This window comes from Lepidochelys olivacea, assembly GCF_965140295.1.
Source record: "Lepidochelys olivacea isolate rLepOli2 genome assembly, chromosome: 18".
NCBI lineage: Eukaryota > Metazoa > Chordata > Testudines > Cheloniidae > Lepidochelys > Lepidochelys olivacea.
In genome coordinates, this window is record NC_140428.1 from 25,743,759 (window position 1) to 25,760,949 (window position 17,191).

A 17,191-nucleotide genomic window follows, 5' to 3' on the forward strand; every position below is an offset into this window, starting at 1 on the left:
GATGAAGTGAGCTGTAGCTCACGAAAGCTTATGCTCAAATAAATTGGTTAGTCTCTAAGGTGCCACAAGTACTCCTTTTCTTTTTGTGAATACAGACTAACACGGCTGTTACTCTGAAACCTGTAAAAATGTTAGAGGAACAGTCTGATCACTTGGCTGAAGTTACTTAAGGACATGTTTAATCCCAGCTATTACAGAGTAGGAATTTTCAAATTAAACATTCAATGTTACTGTCTGTCTGGCTTGTTTTTGATTGAACGATATAAGGGATCTAATCTAATTTAAGGGAGAATAAAGTAAGTGATGATCTCCATCTACCCCCGGAAAGGTAAGAGACCTTCATTTACTGTTTGGCTGGGTGGTGAGGGAAGAAGCAGCAGCATGTTGACTATGGTTCATATTCACCTTCGGGCTGACTGGAGTTTACTGTGTAAATACATGGTGCTTCATGGGGAGAGCAGACTTCTGTGCTGAGACTATCCCTCCTCTTGTAAGAGACACGCTAGTGCTTTAATACAAGGCTGAGAGCCACATAGCAAATGCTGTTTAAAACTATGAAAGCCTGTCACCACTGCAAACGTAACCAGTCCGCCACCCTTAAAAAAGTTGTTTGAAAAAGAGCATGTGACTTACTTAAAACTAAATTAAATTAGTTCTTGACAAGTTGACTCTGCTCTTTCATCCCTCTAGACAACACTTGTTGGGACCTGTTAAGTAGAAGTAGCAGGGTTGTACCTAGAGGCCCTTCTGAATGCTATATTCATGTAGCCTGTAGCAGAAGGATAGCGTTGGGGTGTAGGCACTGGACTGGCCTTTCTGTCTCAGCAGTCTATCAGTAAAATGAAGAGGTACTTCCTCACTCATGCAGCTGGTTGATAAAACTTCTTTTTTGGAACTGCTCAGGTGCAACACAGAGGGGTGTATAAGTACCCTAGAGATACTTACATGGAGTTGGGGTCCAGGTGCACTAGGATTAGGGTGACCAGACAGCAAGTGTGAAAAATCAGGACAGGGGTGGGGAGTAATTAGTATCTATATAAGAAAAAGTCCTAAATATCGGGACTCTCCCTATAAAATCGAGACATCTGGTCACCCTAAATAGGATACTGCTGCTAATTTAAAGTTCTATAGTGAAAGTCAGTGAAGAGTACGGAGTATCTTTCCTTGCAAGCTAATGGAGACTTCACCAAGCAGGCTTACGTTACTACAGATTTTCCACTATTTAGAATATCAGGAGCAGAGAAGAAACAGGCATCTTCTCGCAGGTATCCTTGGAGAATGGCCAGGAGGGAATCATTACCATTCACTCTGAATGGCTATTTGATGCTGAAGATTTGGCCATAACCCTCCAATTACTTGCCTTTATTTAAGGGAAACTGGAGCAGAGCTGAAATGAATTTGAGCGTGACCTGAAGTCACTTGTTACCCGGCGTGTAGGTACAGTGCTTTGAGCTGATCAACAAAAGCCAAGTAGTTTAGCATGGATATGTGTACTTTCGTACACATATCCATGCTAAAATCTTATTGCCAGGGAGGCAATCTTATTGGCCAAAATCTTATTGCCAGGGAGGGTTTAACAAGCGGAACAGATTAAGATAAGCATGCATTAGCTGATTGTGTCTTTAGGGTACAGGAATATCAAATGGAAGAAGAGAGTACATGGGAATTCTTGAAGGCCTTATTCCAGATTAATTCCTAGTCTAATTTAAGTAGCTGTATGGGCGAGGAATTGAGCTTGCTTTGGTTCAGTCTTAAAAAATTAGACAATTTAGCTGAAGAGACTGGTTTTCCTTAACCCATTTAGATGGGATCCAGAAGACTATAAAACCCAGGAATGGAGGTGGACGAGCTTCAGGAATTTAACTTCACCCTGCAGCAGCTGGATAAATCTTAGCAGCAGTAAGTTTGCTGCTCTCATTGACGATCAGGTCAGTTACTGTTCTAGGCTCCCGTGTGTCTGAAATAAACACTGCTCAGAGCTTGCAAGGAAATAAGTCTCTTCCTAGCTTAACAAGAGAGAATTTAGAAAGGTCTGAAGTATTTCATGAACTAAAATATTCAAATGCAAAGTCAAACGCTTTCAGCACTTTAAAAACTCTATTTGGTATGTGCTAAGTCACTGCTGGCATAGTAAGCAGAGATATATAAAAAGAGTTCATTGACATTTAAATATATTTCTATATGAATGTCTCACAGAACAAAAAAATAAAGTCTTTCCATCACAAATACTGCAGCATTAAAATAAACACTTACCAAAATAAACAGTGAGTGATATACATATATATTTTGGGTGTATTTTTTATATAATGAATATTGTTGCTTTAAGTCACAAAGCACAGTATAAATATGGAATTTCATGTGAATTCATTTTCCCTGTCGTAATAAAAATACATTCTTTACAATTAAAGTAAAACTAGTGCAAGTCCATTGCTGCCATACTTCAGGCCTCCACCCCAGTCACTTGCGTGGCACTTCATACTTAAAGATGACACTGAAGATTTTTCCGCCCAGCCGATCAGCCAACCATGAGTTTTTGATGACTGCAAGTTTGAGGCTCTCACACTGCAGAGCTGCATAGTAATTCGTATGGATAGCGCGGCCCATCCCTTCAATTATAACCAAGTCAGTCCTCCGCTCCCTGACCAGCAGGGCCAGGCCTTTGTCCAGCCGGCTGTAATGAGATGCAGATAGAAAATTTAATTGTCCAGTTATGTCAGTAATGGAGTAAGATCTGACTACACCTAAAACATAGGTTGACCTAACTATATTGCTCAGGGCTGTGAACAATTTGTCACCCTGTGTGACATAGTAAAGTAGACTTAACCCCCACTGGTCAACTGAGGAATTCTTCTACTGACCTAGCTACCATCAGAGGTGGATTACCTATGTTGATGGAAAAACCCCTTCCATGGGTGCACAAAGTATCTACACTACACCGGCATAGCTGCTATTACCTGATAGTCCATTTGGCTTGCAGAGAGCACCTTCAGGCGCTCCAGAGACTTTACCCTGCATGGCAGGCGGATTTAATGTCTACACTGCAATCACAGACTGTGGCTGCAGCTTGTGTTAGACATATCCTAGTTAACTGTGTGCTGGTATCAGGAAAGGCTACAGAAGCCTTCCCAGACCCTCAGGTAATTATTCCGGTTGCTAGCTTGTGCTATCATGGCTTTAGGGCTCCAGTACCTGACTTAGTGCCATCGAAGCTAGCTCAGGTATGTCTACACAAGCTGCACTCACTCCACGATTTCAAGGTAGATATACACTTAGCCAGACCATATAGGTGGTACCGCTAGCGTATCTACAGCGAGTTCTCTCCTTCCATCAGGGAAGGTTAGGAATGGTTGATTTGGTTATTCTTCCAAGAGGGCTATCTTGCTTTCCCCATGCATTGTTTCTTCTTTTAAAGCAATTAGTCCAACAACTAGGGGATGAGAAGGGAGCAGGAGACTCATTCTAGCCCATTTGGAAATACCAATTGAGAGAAACCAAGAGCCACAAAGTTACATAGAGCAGGGCTTGTGAGATGTCCTCAAGCTCCCTTCCCCCTGCAATTTTCTCAAGCCAGGCCTATAGTGCTCTAGCTGCCTTCTCAGAAGACAGGTAGAATGCAAGCAAAGGGTTCCAGTTAACTTCTTTAGAGAGAATGAGGTGCCAAGGCAACAACACGCAGGATAGGAAATAAAGCATTACATCTAGTTCTACAAGTGACAAAGCTGTAAGAAGTCCAATTGTGCCAAGTACAGATGGGGTCAGGATGTTAGAAAAAAAACAAGCACTAGTGGCATTCAGCTTCTCAATGGGCTGCTGGAAAGGATCGCTGTCTTTCTGCATCGAGTTAAAGATTTTACTGCAGCTTTGATTTAATCACTAGACAATAGGAATCTGCACGATGAGACTGAATCTTGGGGTTAAGTCCCCTTTTCTCTGCACCGGGGCAAGGACTCAAGTTAACCTCATGTATGGCAGAGAGCAGTCTGTGCTTGCTACCAAATCCAGTATATAAGGCACCTGTGACTGAGAAAACTACTTTAAGACAGGTTTCAGAGTAGCAGCCGTGTTAGTCTGTATTCGCAAAAAGAAAAGGAGGACTTGTGGCACCTTAGAGACTAACCAATTTATTAGAGCATAAGCTTTCGTGAGCTACAGCTCACTTCCTCAGATGCATATCGTGGAAACTGCAGCAGGCTTTATATATACACAGAGAATATGAAACAATACCTATTCCCACCCCACTGTCCTGCTGGTAATAGCTTATCTAAAGTGATTTCCAGCACAAATCCAGGTTTTCTCACCCTCCACCCCCCCACACAAATTCACTCTCCTGCTGGTGATAGCCCATCCAAAGTGACAACTCTTTACACAATGTGCATGACAATCAAGCTGGGCTATTTCCTGCATAAATCCAGGTTCTCACATCCCCCCACCCCCATACACACACAAACTCACTCTCCTGCTGGTAATAGCTCATCCAAACTGACCACTCTTCAAGTTAAAATCCAATTTTTGGTCAGTTTGGATGAGCTTTTACCAGCAGGAGAGTGAGTTTGTGTGTGTATGGGGGTGGGGGGATGTGAGAACCTGGATTTATGCAGGAAATAGCCCAGCTTGATTGTCATGCACATTGTGTAAAGAGTTGTCACTTTGGATGGGCTATCACCAGCAGGAGAGTGAATTTGTGTGGGGGGGTGGAGGGTGAGAAAACCTGGATTTGTGCTGGAAATCACTTTAGATAAGCTATTACCAGCAGGACAGTGGGGTGGGAGGAGGTATTGTTTCATATTCTCTGTGTGTATATAAAGTCTGCTGCAGTTTCCACGGTATGCATCCGATGAAGTGAGCTGTAGCTCACGAAAGCTTATGCTCTAATAAATTGGTTAGTCTCTAAGGTGCCACAAGTCCTCCTTTTCTTTTTACTTTAAGACAAAGAGCCGATCCAGGCAGAACTGCCTACAATAACTACAGGCTTAGGCCTGTTACCCTTAAGAACCAATTTTTCATTTCCGACAATAACCACCTGATGTAGTTACATAGAAAATTCAGAGTAGTTGAATATTCTGAGCCAAAGCTTTTAATGTTTAATCCACTTGAGGCTGAAAGTAGATATGTTTGCTGCAGCAAGAGAGAATTAAGATATCAGACAGACAGCAGGGACTGATCATTATCATCATACATGCTTGTCTGCAGGTTTCAGCAAGTATAATGGATTTTATAGAAATGCTTTCTATTGAAAGAAAGAGGTTGGGTGGTTACTGTACTAAAGTGCAGAATCTACCTCACTGCATGGCAAAGGCAGAGAATTTACAATACACATTTCATCCACTGGTAAACATACCTCAGATCTAAACATGGGGAACTGGAGCCTGTTTGTACCAACAGCAACCTCTCTTCCGTCAGTGCAGATCTTTGGAAAAAACAACAAACAAACAAACAAACCACATAATTTCTTTCGCTATCATCTAAACAAGGAAGTCCTGAAGGCAAGAACCCTTGGGAAAGCCAGGCCCACAATGCAGCCAGACTGGCATTAGTCTGAAACAACGCAAGACTTAACTCCCTCCTGCAGACCAGAGCCAAGTTCTAGCTTACTCCATGGAGGCAGATGGGGCAACCTACGCACTGAGGCTGAATTGTGAGTATCCAGACACATGGCTGCAGGCTGCAACGTACCCTGCCACCAAGATGCTCTGTGCCTGTTGCTGAGGATTGTTTCTCAATCTTATGTACCTATTCAGGCTGAGTAGAAAGGGGGGCATTTAGTCATCCTTTTCCAGAATTTCACTCTAAACTTACTACACGATTATGAAGCAGTTGCTCGGACAGTGGGGACATATTTCACTCATGCAACCCTAGAAGGGATGCTTTGTACACCACATTAATATACATTTCTCTCGTTTCATAATTCAAAAAAGTTAACACCTGTAAGGATTTGAGTGGCATCATGTAAGAGATCCCCAAGAACAGTTAAAATACATCTTTGGTGCTTTATCATCTTATATTATGAAAGCTGAAAGTTTGTGAATTCTAGCTTATTGTAACAGAGTAGTCAGTTTTGAATTTCCACTCAGTTTTCATTAAGTTTCATTTCAGTATTTCCCCATTTATTTCAGGTTCTGGTTCTCATGCGTTAGCCAAATGGGGTTGAGTAGGAGATACAATCATTACAGGAGGTTTCTCTTCTCACTGACATTTAAGATATATTCAATCTTGTGTATATCATGTATTCTACACCTTCAGCATGGACAGTATTTCCTTTTAAGGAAATGACGGGGGAGAGGGCAGGTCAAAGTGCAGAATCTAGTTTAAGTATTTATAAATGTGGTCAGAGCCTTTTTCTTCACACAATTCAAAAAAGGAAAAAAGAGACTTACTGTATAATGGGATCCATTGCTGCTATCCGCTCAGCAACAATTAAGGATTCACTGTAGGTAACATCGTTTAGTGCAGGGCCAGAGTTACAAGCCAATATAACCTGCAGCAAAGAGATCAGAAGATTTCCCCTCTTATCTAAGATATTCACACATTCATCAAAACGGGTGGAGGTGGAAGAATGTCTAGCTGAAATCTCAATTTCAAAGATGATCAAGGTTGTTTCATGTTCTATGGCTGCCTTCAATTGCCCCTGCCAAATTGTGGCTTTACAATGACATTTTCCTAGTTTTGGTTTTCCCTCCCCAATGGAAGATCACCACCAGCCACAGCCGACACCCATGCATGCACATTTTCCCGTTCGAATAGTTTATACAAATAGATAGAAGCATGGTTTTTAAATTTGCAAAAACCAATGGTTGTATCAGACTTTTAGTGTATTCTTTTAAAGTTTATTCCACTACTGTCTAATACAACAACATTTTGGATTGGAGTTGCCAGTTTCACAAAGTTATTGCTTTTACTAAGACTTGCTAAACTTTCTCTCAGATACCCCTAGCTTCACTTAAAAGGACTGAGGACCTCAAACCTAACAGCCATTTATTACTCAATTTACCCATCACCGTTTCTTACGCTCCCTGTCACCACACTCACAACTCCCTTATCAGTAGTCAAACACGCAGTCAGACTAAACCCAACATTTAGTGTATTAAAAACAAGAGTGTCAGATTTTTACTGCCATTTAGTAACTCCTTAAACTGCTCCAGCACATTTCAACTAAAGAGATCATAGCACTTTTAATTTATGCCTCCCCCAAATTCCTCAGTTTCTCCTGCAGTAGGTTATTATTAGACTCATTTTACAGCTCATGAGACAGAGGCTGTGATTTTTTTAAGTCAGAGCAGAGATGAATCTAGATGCCAGGAGTCCTGACTCCTAAATTCCCTTACCCATATCACTTGGCCACAATCCTCCCATTTGGTTTATTATTACAATTTCTGGTGCACAGAAGTGCTTTAGCAGATGTTAGTGGGAAGTAGTGTTAAGTCTTTCACTATTAGTGAACACTTCAAACAATTATAAAGCCCATGAAGCATCCATAATCCAGAGTACTCAAACTCACCTCTGTACCTCTAGAGAGTAGCTCTCTGACAAAGGGGAAGACTCCTAAAATGATGTCTATTCCACTGTTATCTGCGAAAATTAAGGCACATTTATGAGGGGGACCTTCCTGAAAGAGAAAACCAGTGCATTCAGGGTTGAGTTGCCAGTTCTCATAAGTTCAATGACTAATTTGTGTTAACTATTTACAAAGATTCAGATCAAAACCCCAGACTCTTAATATCCAGAAATTAATTATATCGTTGGCAAATGTCTGCATGGGTCACCATTATTTGGAAGCAGCTCAGCTCTCCTGCTGGTGAAGAAGGCTATACTGACACTGCTGGAAACAGAAGCCCTATCCATAGTACAAGCAGAGCAAGATTTCCACAACATAGTCCTGCCAACAAGGTTTAAAGTAGCCTTGAACTACCCTATTCCCTTAGAGGTAGCATCTTCAAACTCTGATCAATTAATCCTAGGCCTGTCAACTAAAGTGAATTGTGGCAGTTTGTCACATCAACACCAACTGAGGCTATGGAACAGCCAGAGACATTAACTACTCCATTGTTGCCACTGATCTGGGCTGCCTTAGTACTAGGCAACTAAAATGAAAAGCTTATTGCCTAGTCCCACTCCCCTTCAATTCACTCCAATTCTTAGGCTATGAAAACTTTAAAACCAGTCTTATGGTACTGCAATTCATGCTGCTTAAAGTATTTTCGTTAAACCCTGATTGAGGTTTTGATGAGGAGTAACAAACCTTTGTTTCGGGGTTTTTAAGTTGTAGAAGGCAAGTAATATGTTTTCCACTTTAATAAACACGATCACAAAATGCAAATTTGATCAGTAATTACAGAGCTTGAGGATTTCTTCTTTTTTTTTTTTAAGATGGAAATTTACACCTGAGACAGTGATTGCATTATGCAACTCAAAAGGTGATCAGAGTAATTTTTATGACTATTGCATAAATCTAAGTGAATAGTTAAAGCCACAATGGACCAAGCATACCTTTAGTCGTTGTATCCACTCACTGTAGGAATCTTCTAGCCACGGGCGCTCTGTAGAGTTGACAAAATCAGGTGGTTAGCATTTTTCCCATGGCAATCTTTGTAAGCATTGTTAGAACAAGTACTTATGAAAAGGCAGGTCAGGTTTATATATATCTGCTTTAACATTAAAACATTGGAGCTCTGGACGATGCTATAATATTAGATTTGTAGGTTCAAAGAATTCTTGGGCTCTTAACTGTGAAAGCAGATCAGTTAGTTTCCCTGAAATAGCACTTGATAAAGAATACAGAACAAGTCATAAGAGATTAGAGTCAGTGTCTCCAGTGACACACTGTTACCCCTCATAGGATGACTACTTTCTATTTGGTGTTGCTAAGCAGGAGGTATATTTAGAATAGCAGGCAGGAAAAGACGGTTGACATTCAGGCAGAGTCTTTTTGCTGGAGCCTTTTTGCTCACTGGAAAAAAAAAAATCTTACATGTTCTGGACTAAGAGGAAATGGGGCCCTGACATCTTTGGAATTCAGAGAGCAGCAATTCAGTGAAGTACTGTAGCATAGTCATCTGGAATAAAGACTAGATACCATTTATTTCATGTGACCTTCCTTGGTAGAAGAACTCTCTCCCACTAGACACTTTCTTGCCCACCTCCATTCTTATATTAACACGCACAGGCAAGATGCCACAGAATGATTCTCTATACCTTGCAATTTTTCCTTGGCTTCTTCAAATCCAAATTGTGGCTCAGATTCCAGAACGCTGCATCAGAAGAAAGACGAACAGGACAGCATTAAACAAGTTTGGACAGGGCATCTATGTGGGATAAACAGCTCTGCAGCTGAATAAACAAAATATCAGATGGGGGTTTTATAGCATCAGTTTTAGTGGGGGTGTGCAGAGATCCACTGGCTGAACAATAGGTGCTTTATATTATTTTTATAAACAAAAAATTCAGAGGTTTTAAACAAGAAGAGCTCTTATGTTCAAAGGAAAGAGCTGCCAGCACCATGTAAAAACGTACAGGCACTAACAATAGGTTCTAGGGAAAGCATCGAATGGTAGCACCTATATTCTCATGTAAACATAGTTATGATTTATATATAATCATGACAAACTGCAAGACAAGCTTTGGATATTTTTGTACAGGAAGCAGTAATTTGCCTTGTTTAATTTGAAGATGACAGTAGAATTGGTATTGAGCATTTTGTCGAACTTTTAAACTAAGCCATTTTAAAGTTAAACTGGTTGACAACATATTGCAGACTTCTCCATCAGCTAGCCATTTTAAGCTAAAACCTCCACCACAGTTAAATGATGGTGTGGATGATGCGAATATGATGGCCTGGTTTAATTTCAAGTGATCAGCAGTGAAATGTTGCAGAGCTCTGCTGGGTTTCTCCACCATCCTTGACCCCTTCCCCATTCCCATTAGATGCATAGATATTGCCTGCAAATCAATTCCCACCGAGATAAAATTCCTTGAGCCAGTTGTGAATGCCATTAACTTGGACATCTTCCCTTAATCCTCTCCTCTGAGGGAAGAGAACATGCACTGATGAATAGGTGGGTGACCAGATCTATATTAGTAGCTACAGTTGGTCATTTTAGGAACTGAAATTCTGTGACTTACTAGTCTAAAATCGGATTGGCCATGGAAACATTCACATAATACAAGCCTGTTTAAAGTGCTTTCCAAAGAGTGTTTTCTGGAAGGGGTCTATACCAGTATAACAAGCTTATACAGAAAGCCAAAGAGCCAAATCATCCTGGCAGGTGCACAAGGTCACCTCCTGTTGGTTTTAAAGGGGCGTTTTGTATGCGCATCTCCCAGAAGTCAGACTCCCTGGGTTTAAGGCAGCTAACCCTGAGATACTGTGAGAATGCGGGTATTCAGGTATCTAGTGCTGACAGGAACGAGGAATTCATTTGTGTGGGAGAGTTTAATAAAGGTTTTCCAGATAAAGATTTAGTCTGAGCAAAGTATTGGTAGATTCCCATTCTATCCAAAATCGTTCAGCCATCCCTAATTACAAACTACCGAGTGAACACGTAATACAGGGTACTAGGACAGCACAGAACAACAGTGGGAAGTACACATTCATCTTACAGGAACATAATGCCAAGCTAAGTGGAACACATATCCAAAACAGTGCTAAAGATGTCCACTACAAGCGAAGTGCGCAAACTTTCAAATGTGAACCTCTGTATTATTACTACTTCATTCAAACATTCATAGTGACATCTGCCCGTTTTAAGGGTTGGTAATGGTGAATTTCCTGCAGCACCACAAGTCTTGCAAATAAACAACCAGCATTTGAAGAAGGTGACATACAAACTATTCCATTAAAATTGGATTGGTGCACTTGAATTTGTTAAAAGAAAGATGGGATATTTAGTGTCTTAAAAATGGTGTTTTTAAAATATTTAGCACCTACTCTGAGACTGCTTTTGCTCCCCAGTCAAAGACATTCCCCGCAAGAAGTCCTTTCACCAGAGCAAACTGCCTCTCCTCCCAGCCTAATGAATCCAAAGATTCGATTACGCTTGGAAAACATTTTAACGCTATGCCATTTTCTTTCTGCTTTACCTGTAAGAAAGATATGAGACATTGGATTTATAGATGAAAAATTCTTACCCATCATTGGTTGCCTCAGTGCCAAGACCACCTCCAAGCATTCTCCTCTAGGTTCATGGCCTCTAATGGACCAACAAGTTACTGTTATCAGCATGCTTAGTATGAACAAGTAAAAATAAAATATCTCCTTGGCTGCTAATAACTGCATTAATGCTAGAAAAAGAGCACAAATTGCTATTGTTTCTTTTCAAGACAGTGACAGGACAATGGATCTTGGCCAGCAGGAAGAAGTAGTGTCAAGTGAGCCATCAAGAACAAAAAAAAACAAAACAAACTAAAACAACCCTAAGCAAAGGCATCCCCATGATAATCAGCCTTGCAAAATGCATGCATCCCCCTTATATTTACTATAAATGTAACAGTAAAAAAATCCCAATGATAATGATTAGACTATATAATTTGTATTCTGAGAGGTTAACAAAATATTTGATTTAAAACGGTAAAGGGGTGCTGGGAATAGGGGAACAAGATTTTCTTTAGTTTAGATTGTAACAAAAATGTTCAATGCCTTGCAATCACCCTGATTGCCTTTCATGACCCCTGGGGGTAGCGACCCACCAGCTGAGAAACTCTGCCTTAAGCTATCCAGTCCCCACCTCCTCACCATGAGCAACTACCTACCTACATCAAGTTTGAGAGGAACCAAAAATATCTTGAACTTACATTTTTGTCCACCCTGTAAAGCAAGAAGGACTTACCTTTGAATAGGGATCTGGAAAGTTGAATTCATTTAGACAATGTTCCCGCGTATCCAACAAACTTCTAACTGTTAAGGTGCCGTAGGCACTGAAAGAAAGAGTGAGAATGGAGGATCAGCTGCTTCAGACAGTGGAGGAAGAATTGGTTCTCTCCCCATGCCCACCATCTTCAGAATCTGATTCTGTAAACTGACCCAGATGTAATACAGGTGCCACTTCACTATACCCTAGATTCACGACATCAGTCACTATTGTATCTGAGCATCTAAAGCAGGGTTGACTATTACACACAGGCTTCTTTTACTCCAGTGAGAAAAGTCCTATTTTAAAGTGGCAAGGATAGTGAAATTTTGACCAAGAAACTGGCCATTAAACTATTCTAATTACTACTTCTAGGATCATTGCCATATCTAGACCATCAAGTTTTACTGTGCAATAAAAATTAAAATGTCTTTGTTAAGTTCTAGTAATTGTGGTCAAATCAATATGGTTAACTAGGAGCACAGGCACCTCTGAGGCTAGGAAGGTATTACAATATAAAAGGCTACCATACATAAGCTGGTCCACTGCAGTTTGTGCAAGCACAATGAGACACAGTAATGATTAGCTGGACATCTGAATCTAGAGAGGTCCTTAATCTTATTTTTCATACTTTAAGAGGTAATGTATCAGTCCATAGTCTACTCTTAATACGGGCCAAGATCATAAAAAATGGGAGCCTACAGCAAGCTTTACTTATGGACATACAATGGAATGTTGATTCCTACTCTAGGAGACAGTTGTCGTTTTGATTACTTGGGATGTAGAAATATTTTGTTTCCTACTAATGAATCTGAGCACCCTATATAAAAAAACAAACCCAATTTCTTCCAATATGCATCTGTAACAGGGTGGCCTGCCTCTTTAAGGGTAAGGAACCCCCAGGCTAGCCAGTGTGTTCAGATAGCCCCACCTCACCACACCTGTGCAGGATGTAGGACTTAAAAAGGGAGGAAGCCCAGCCATCAGGGGGATGGCAGTTGGATTGCAGCTGGAGAGCTATCTCCTGTAGGGTGTCACTGGAAAAATAGGCCAAGCTCCAGGGAGGCAATCCATGGGCTCAAGAGGAACCTGAGAAGGATGAGAGGCTCAAGCCTGGAGAGGGGTTAAATATGCTTAAGTTAGCTTTGTTTGTTGTTTTGAGTTCTACTGAGTGGTCCCCAGAGATTGACAGAAGAGTATCAATCTGTTAAATTCTGTTTGAGTTGGAAGGACTTTGGTGCTGGCTCACAGAGGTGCCAGGTGAAGGGATGTTGAATAGGCCAGCCAAGAGAAGCCAAATGGGGGCTTGACAAGTTACAGCTGGATTTGGGTTCCCCAGAAAGGGACTGAACTCTTAAGTGTGAGCTGGCCGGAGGGCCAAGTCACTCAGCCAGACCAACAAAGGGTCTGAACAGCCATCAGGAGGAGGCAACCAAGCAGAAGGCCCAGCAACGCTGCACCCAACCATGAGAGGGCACCAGCTGGTGAGTCACCTCTGTATGCATGGGGCTCACTCTGGGGTAGGAACCTATAAAAGCAGTAGTTTTAACTTTTTATTTCTTATGCATATGACCTAAATGTAACATGTAGGGAACAAAGAATTACAAAAGTGAGCTACTTGCTAACAAATGCATATTAAACATACATTTACTAAATCACATCTAAGTTAACTGTGCTCACTGGAAAAAGCCCACACTTACAAAGGCTGCTGTCTGAGTGTCTGAAGCTTATTCCAATACTTCTGTCGGAACTTTTCAGCTCGCTCAGCTGCATCCATAGAGTCTGGCTGACTGACCATAGCACGATTCACTACCTGGCAGAGAAACAAGGAGGCTGGATTGGAGATAACAAATGCTTCTACCCTCACGTGATGGGTAATGCAACAGTCTCAATGGCTGAAGTTCAGGCTTAGAAATATTTGTTCTGTCTTCTGTAATGTTCAGTGTGTCAATGCCAAAGAACTTTAGACTTGAGGTTTTCCCCCCAGATTCAAGTCATAGGTTGAAGGATATGCAATCAGAGAGGAAATAGGCATCTAAAAATAAGTGCTTACTATTGTTTGAATAATACAGGGGGGGGCGCATTCCAGATAATCCCAAAAGCTAGAAGCATCTGATACAGTATTCTACCAGTCTGCTATAATAAAGTTCAAATCATCCGCTCTTTAGTTAAGATGCGGGTTAGTCAATTGTTTTTATATCCAATAAATTCTTTGGATGGGTTTGCTTACTATGGATACAGGAATTCAGGAGTGATTTATAAACACAGAATCCTTGAAGAGCATGACAATCATGTGAATTGTTTAAGTTAGGCCAAACTGTATTCATCTGACTCACACCAGTAGTTCCACTGCAGTCAGCAGGACTGCTTAAAAGAATAAGGACAGCAGGATTTGGCCCTTTAGGCATGATCATCTTTGCCCTCGTTTGTTTGTTTGTTTTTTAAACAGGGAGCATTTTATTGTTTAGAAACCATTCAAAAAAGGTCACAAAAAAAAATTCCAGCTATGCTGAGGTAAGAGTGTCCAGAGAACCTCCACCAATGCACCTATAAGATTTGCTAGAGGGAAGGCTCCATTATCCACCAAGTGTAACTATGTGCTCAAGTTAGCAGTTTGAGCTCATCCATGTCAGCCCACAGAAAAATCTATTTGCCAAGTCATGAAACTATTTAGACACACATTACTGCATTGTGACCCTTACCCCATCCAAAGCCTCCTCAAAGCAAGTGAGCCAGTATTTCCTGGCCATGACATCATCAGTGAGGTCAACAGTGTCAGGGATGTATGTGGATGGGTCCTTTAGCAAGGGTAGGTTAACAAGCGGTCGCTCCAACCGATCCATTTCGAACATGTCAAACTGGGAAGTGATGGGGGGAAAAATAAAGGTATTAGACTTCTCAATTAAATTAACTCAGAAACAGGCTGGTCCAGTAAGATTGATTTGTAATGGGACTAGCTCACAGAAGTTACAGCTTAGTGGACAGCTGCCTTAGAGTGTGCATAGAGTATGGTAAAGAATGTTTCCACAATTGTCAAAGCTTTGCCTTGACATCTTAGGAGTTTTCATTAATAAAAAAAAGCTTCTTATAATCTCCCTATTTCTTTCCCCTTCCCACAAGTTTCCTGGTAAAATGAGAGGTGGGATCATTCTGAAGGGAGTATTCAAGCACACAGCTTTCACTTTATTAAAATGATATTTCCCCCTCCATTTCAGTTCACACATTCCTGTTTGCTGCCCTTCCCCCACAGCCCTTAAACTTATAGAAAAACAACACTGAGGGTCAAATGTTTAACAGGCAACACACAAGCAGTTAATTCCACATGTACAAATATTCTGTTGCACAGTTAAAAAAAAGCTAGCAAAGTGCATAGATTTATTTTTGCAAATGAACTGCATATTATGCACACAGTTACCTGTTCTCACCTACGTATGATATGTACAACTTGGACACCTACTTTAAATTTTTTGCCATGTCAGATAAGAACTAGGAAGCTTAGAAACTGAGCGCTCAAGTATTTCAGTGGTTTTACATACAGCCTCTGAGCACTATTGTGTATATGCTACTCCTTATCTAGGTATAGCAATAGGCAACAAGAATCTCGTGTGTGTGAATTCCCAGATTTTTTTATTTAAATATTCTTCTAAAATGTTATCCAAGATGGAGTGTAAATCATACAAGTCAAAAGTGTTCTTTACTTCAAAATTAACATTGACTGCGGCTTCTTTACTAAAGAATTCTACCACCATTCTCTGGAGAAAGAGTACACCGCATACAGACAGGTTTTCCACCTGTTGAGACTCAAAATCAAGCTTATGAGTCATATGGACATTACTAACATCTGAAATAGTTCAGTGTACTCCTTCTACTGCTTTAGGCATGAGCTGTAGCAATGGCTACAGAAGAAACACAAACACTAGTTTTTGCAGGTCTAATTGAGGATCTGATTTTTCACTTAGTTGGTTTTAAAACATTGACTTGCAAATGTTGGGCTCTGTTTTCAAGATACAGATTACCGACTGCACATGCAACACTGCATGCACAACTGTTGGGACTCATTTGCATACACACTGATTTGCATGTGCAGTCTTAACAACTGTGATGACAAGACTGACACCCAGTTGATGGTTAACTTTCTTCGGGTGGGGTGAGAAATCAGGCTACAAATTATTTACTTGGGATCTTGAACTATTATTTAAGATGGGGAGGAGTGTGTGCAGGGAAGGTAGTTAGGAGTTTGATAGTTTTATTACAGTCCTGAAGTCCCATGAGGGTTCCAAATGATCTCTCAGGGAAGACAGCGTGTGGTCCTAGAAAGACAGTAACTTACCGTTCCACTCCTTGCACGTTGCATGGGGCAGAGATCGGGTGAAGTGCTCATAAGGCCAGAACTCCCAGCATAATTCTCTCCCCAACTGTACTGGTTGGGATCTGGAAGAACAAAGACAGAGATGCCATAAACTGAAAGTAAGACAGTCTATACCACAAGTGATTTTAATGTCTATATGCCTCTGTTTAGGTTTTAAATAAAGACAAATAGCCATGGAAATAAATGTTTTTTAAAAAGTGCAGTTACTCAACCATCCAGTTAACTAGTAATTTGGGGCTTCTTATTTACTGAATTCGGGGAGGGGCAAGAAACCTTAAGTTTCAGAAATGATCACTTCATCACTTTTTAGTAAACTTTAAAAAAAAAAGGGGGGGGGGGTGTTCTGTCAAGAGAATACATTTTTTTTTTCCCCTTCTGGAATTATCTCCAAGCCCCTATTTTTATTTCCAAACCTAGTACATCTTCATCTTTAGAGCTATTAAAGTTCTTATTAAGAATGCATTGCAACCAATTAGTTTAATAAACTCTTTACAGCTATTTCTAGGAAGAATTGGCTCTTTTGATAAATTAAAAAAATGCACTAGTCAGAGTGTAGGATATACAGCTACAGAAGAAGAATGCCTTGTGTTGCAGGGATTCCTAGTTACTCTTCCCACACCTACAGAACCTCCACCAATTTACATAGCTTCTTAGGACCTTAGTTTTCCATCTCTGTAGAATGGGTATGAAAATTTCCTGCTTTACAGGACTATTATGAGGCTTAATAATTTCTGTGAATGCAGACGTCACTGGATAAGTAAGGAGAAGTTTTATTAACCCCAATCTGTCTGGTTCTGTTCCCACCCTAACACAAACTGAGTGGCTTGGCCATACAGCAACTACAAATAGTAGTGACTAATCAGAGAGTGCAGCACCACAGCTCTATACTCAGCAAAAACAACCTGTAACTGAAGAATGCTAGGAGCAGATATGTGCTCTCCAATTATTGAGGCGTTTTTATGGGCAAAAGAATGCAATTTCA

At 40.7% G+C, this 17,191-nt stretch overlaps 1 protein-coding gene across 1 annotated transcript in view; it reads right to left on the minus strand.

The window, feature by feature from the left end:
• Positions 1-47: 47 nt before the first annotated feature.
• PANK4 (pantothenate kinase 4 (inactive)) overlaps positions 48-17,191 on the minus strand; it is a 31,695-nt gene continuing 14,551 nt past the window's right edge. Inside the window, exons 9-19 of the mRNA XM_084651791.1 lie at positions 16,171-16,271; positions 14,543-14,698; positions 13,541-13,653; positions 11,820-11,907; positions 10,922-11,073; positions 9,190-9,245; positions 8,485-8,534; positions 7,496-7,603; positions 6,375-6,475; positions 5,339-5,407; positions 48-2,671 (exon numbers count right to left, since the gene is read on the minus strand). Of these exons, the coding sequence (XP_084507917.1) occupies positions 2,458-2,671; positions 5,339-5,407; positions 6,375-6,475; positions 7,496-7,603; positions 8,485-8,534; positions 9,190-9,245; positions 10,922-11,073; positions 11,820-11,907; positions 13,541-13,653; positions 14,543-14,698; positions 16,171-16,271 (1,208 nt within the window). The 3' untranslated portion in view covers positions 48-2,457. The remainder of the gene's footprint in view (positions 2,672-5,338; positions 5,408-6,374; positions 6,476-7,495; positions 7,604-8,484; positions 8,535-9,189; positions 9,246-10,921; positions 11,074-11,819; positions 11,908-13,540; positions 13,654-14,542; positions 14,699-16,170; positions 16,272-17,191) is intronic.